The sequence below is a fragment of the Penaeus chinensis genome, chromosome 37, assembly GCF_019202785.1.
Source record: "Penaeus chinensis breed Huanghai No. 1 chromosome 37, ASM1920278v2, whole genome shotgun sequence".
Taxonomy (NCBI): Eukaryota; Metazoa; Arthropoda; class Malacostraca; order Decapoda; family Penaeidae; genus Penaeus; species Penaeus chinensis.
This window is the reverse complement of record NC_061855.1, coordinates 21,804,811-21,807,310: the sequence shown is the minus strand read 5'-3', so window position 1 is coordinate 21,807,310 and position 2,500 is coordinate 21,804,811. Positions and strand designations below refer to the sequence as shown.

The 2,500-nt window shown below is 41.0% G+C and overlaps 1 protein-coding gene across 1 annotated transcript in view; it reads right to left on the bottom strand.

The window, feature by feature from the left end:
• LOC125045672 (replication termination factor 2-like) overlaps window positions 1–2,500 on the bottom strand; it is a 4,723-nt gene that overhangs the window by 306 nt on the left and 1,917 nt on the right. Inside the window, exons 2-3 of the mRNA XM_047643090.1 lie at window positions 957–1,557; window positions 1–274 (exon numbers count right to left, since the gene is read on the bottom strand). The exon at window positions 1–274 is cut by the window's left edge and continues 306 nt beyond it. Coding sequence (XP_047499046.1) covers window positions 57–274; window positions 957–1,557 — 819 coding nt within the window. The 3' untranslated portion in view covers window positions 1–56. The remainder of the gene's footprint in view (window positions 275–956; window positions 1,558–2,500) is intronic.

The following is a 2,500-nucleotide window of genomic DNA, read 5'->3' as shown; positions in this document are numbered from 1 at the left end:
ATACAGAGAGATTTTGTACACTGCTTGATATTGCATGAATAAATACTCTTAACAGCTTAAAAGTACTGGGGATTGCATGTAACCCAATGTGCACTTTGCTTCTTTTGGGCTGTCTTGTGAGTGTCGAAGAGTGATTTGTAAACTTCTGAAGCCTTTGGGTCTGATGCTACACTGAAGCCATTGGACCGCACCTTCTCGAAATCCTTGTCTCTCAGGACAGATGAAGCCATACCATTTACCCGGACACTAGATTTAGAAGTACCCACTCCTGCATCTGTGGAAATATTATTACATTAACTCATTATATATAAATGACATGCTTAATTAATATAAAATAAATAAGAAAAGTAGAAATATTACTAAAACTACTTTCTTTATCAAAAACACAATGCTATTTCATAATTCCTTAGGACTGAGACCCTCAATCAAGTTATCTAATTGTACTTCAAGCCCAACTGCCCTGCCCCCAATCCATACAACTCCTCCAACTCCAGTGGGCCTTTTTCTCGGTGACTGGATCGCTTCTTATTCCATCCAATCCTCCGATTATAAGCTCCATAACCCATCACATCCCATTGTCTGCTCTTTCTCCCAAGAACCCTTTCCTTTTCTTTCAAATAATTACCTCTTAGCAAGGCTGAACTACTCATATCATTATGAGTTTGTAGATCTTCCCCACATTTTTGCTGGTATGCAAAGAGTAACTTCAGACTTGATGCTCAAATATTCAATGACTTGAATACCATAGCAAACAATAACTACATTTTCTGGTATGTAAATTAGGCTCTCCAAAACATGAAAGGCCCTTGGTGAAAGTTGAAAATTTAAGAGATAATTACTCCCAAGAGGTCTTTAAGCATTGGCCATTCCCCTTCCAGCTCTCAAATCTAATAGTAATTTTCAGGGAAGGTCATAATAAATAACCTGGAGCAAGAAAAAAAAATGCTTCCACTAACCTTCAGAGATCTTTGCAGCTTTCTTCCCCTTGCTGGTGCTTGCTGCCTCTTCCTCCTCGCCTTCTGCTGACCTCTTGGCCTCCTTCTTCGCCTTCTTGGCAGCCTTGGCAGCCACACGACGGGACAGCATGCAAGCCTTGACCGCGTCTTGCTCTTCCTCCGAAGGGTTGAGTGGCACCACATCCTCCTCGCTGTATGGCTTGCCACACTTGTGACAAACCTCAGACTTGACCTCCTTGAGCGCCCTCTCAGAAAGCACACAGCCACAACTCCAGATGAAGGAGAAGCGGTACTTGCCATTCATCTCGAGGGAAGTGACTGGGCAGATGTTCTCTGCGGCCTGGTGGTCTGTGTAAGCATCACCCTTGTTTGCACCTTCCTTCTTGAAGCCAGGGTTTGGTGTCAGATTCAACTCCTTGATATCCTTCAAGCCCTTAATGTGTGACATGCTGGCATTTGTTGACCTGTCTAAGAGCCTGGTCAGGACCTCTTCTTTGTTGTACAGACGACCCATTTCACATGCCACAATTGGGGCCTTCAGACGTGTCTGGGAAGCAGCACAGTGGCGCCATCTGTAGAGACGTTCTGAGTCTTTGTCTTTCTGAAAGGAAAAATTCAAATATCAACAGAATTACTAGTAAATAACTTTTTACATCATTCACATTAAAGACATAAAATTCATAAGCTTGCTTGCTTTGAGAGAGAGAGAGAGAGAGAGAGAGAGAGAGAGAGAGAGAGAGAGAGAGAGAGAGAGAGAGAGAGAGAGAGAGAGAGAGAGAGAGAGAGAGAGAGAGAGAGAGCGAGAGAGAGAGAGAGAGAGAGAGAGAGAGAGAGAGAGAGAGAGAGAGAGAGAGAGAGAGAGAGAGAGAGAGAGAGAGAGAGAGAGAGAGAGAGAGAGAGAGAGAGAGAAAGAAAAAGAGAGAAAGAAAAAGAGAGAAAGAGAGAGAGAAAGAAAAAGAGAGAGAAAGAAAAAGAGAGAAAGAGAGAGAGAGAGAGAGAGAGAGAGAGAGAGAGAGAGAGAGAGAGAGAGAGAGAGAGAGAGAGAGAGAGAGAGAGAGAGAGAGAGAGAGAGAGAGAGAATAATTAACACTGTTTACATTATGAACATTAAAAATCAAGTAATACTCTACACTAAAGTTTCATTTCAATCCAAAATAGTTATGAATAAAGTTATTTTCATCTGCTAGTCAAGACATTATACAGTATTAAAGAAAGTCATTTTGTGCATTCCATGCTATATGAAAATCTGAAATTTCTGGTTAGAAAGACCAGTGCCACAGATTACCAGTACTAACAAGATTCACGGGGTCCCATATAATATAAATTTTGACAGCAGAATTTTAAATCTGGCCCAAACACTTTGGTTGTGACAGGCAATTCCATAGAGTTTTGTTTCTCAATTTCAAGCAGTTAAGTTATAATCTTTATTTGTATGTTATAAATAAATGTTTTACCCTGTAATTTCCCTGATATATTTCATTTCCTCCCCTACTATTGAGACTACTAAATCAAGATTGTTGGCTGTATTTGGTATTGCACGAAAC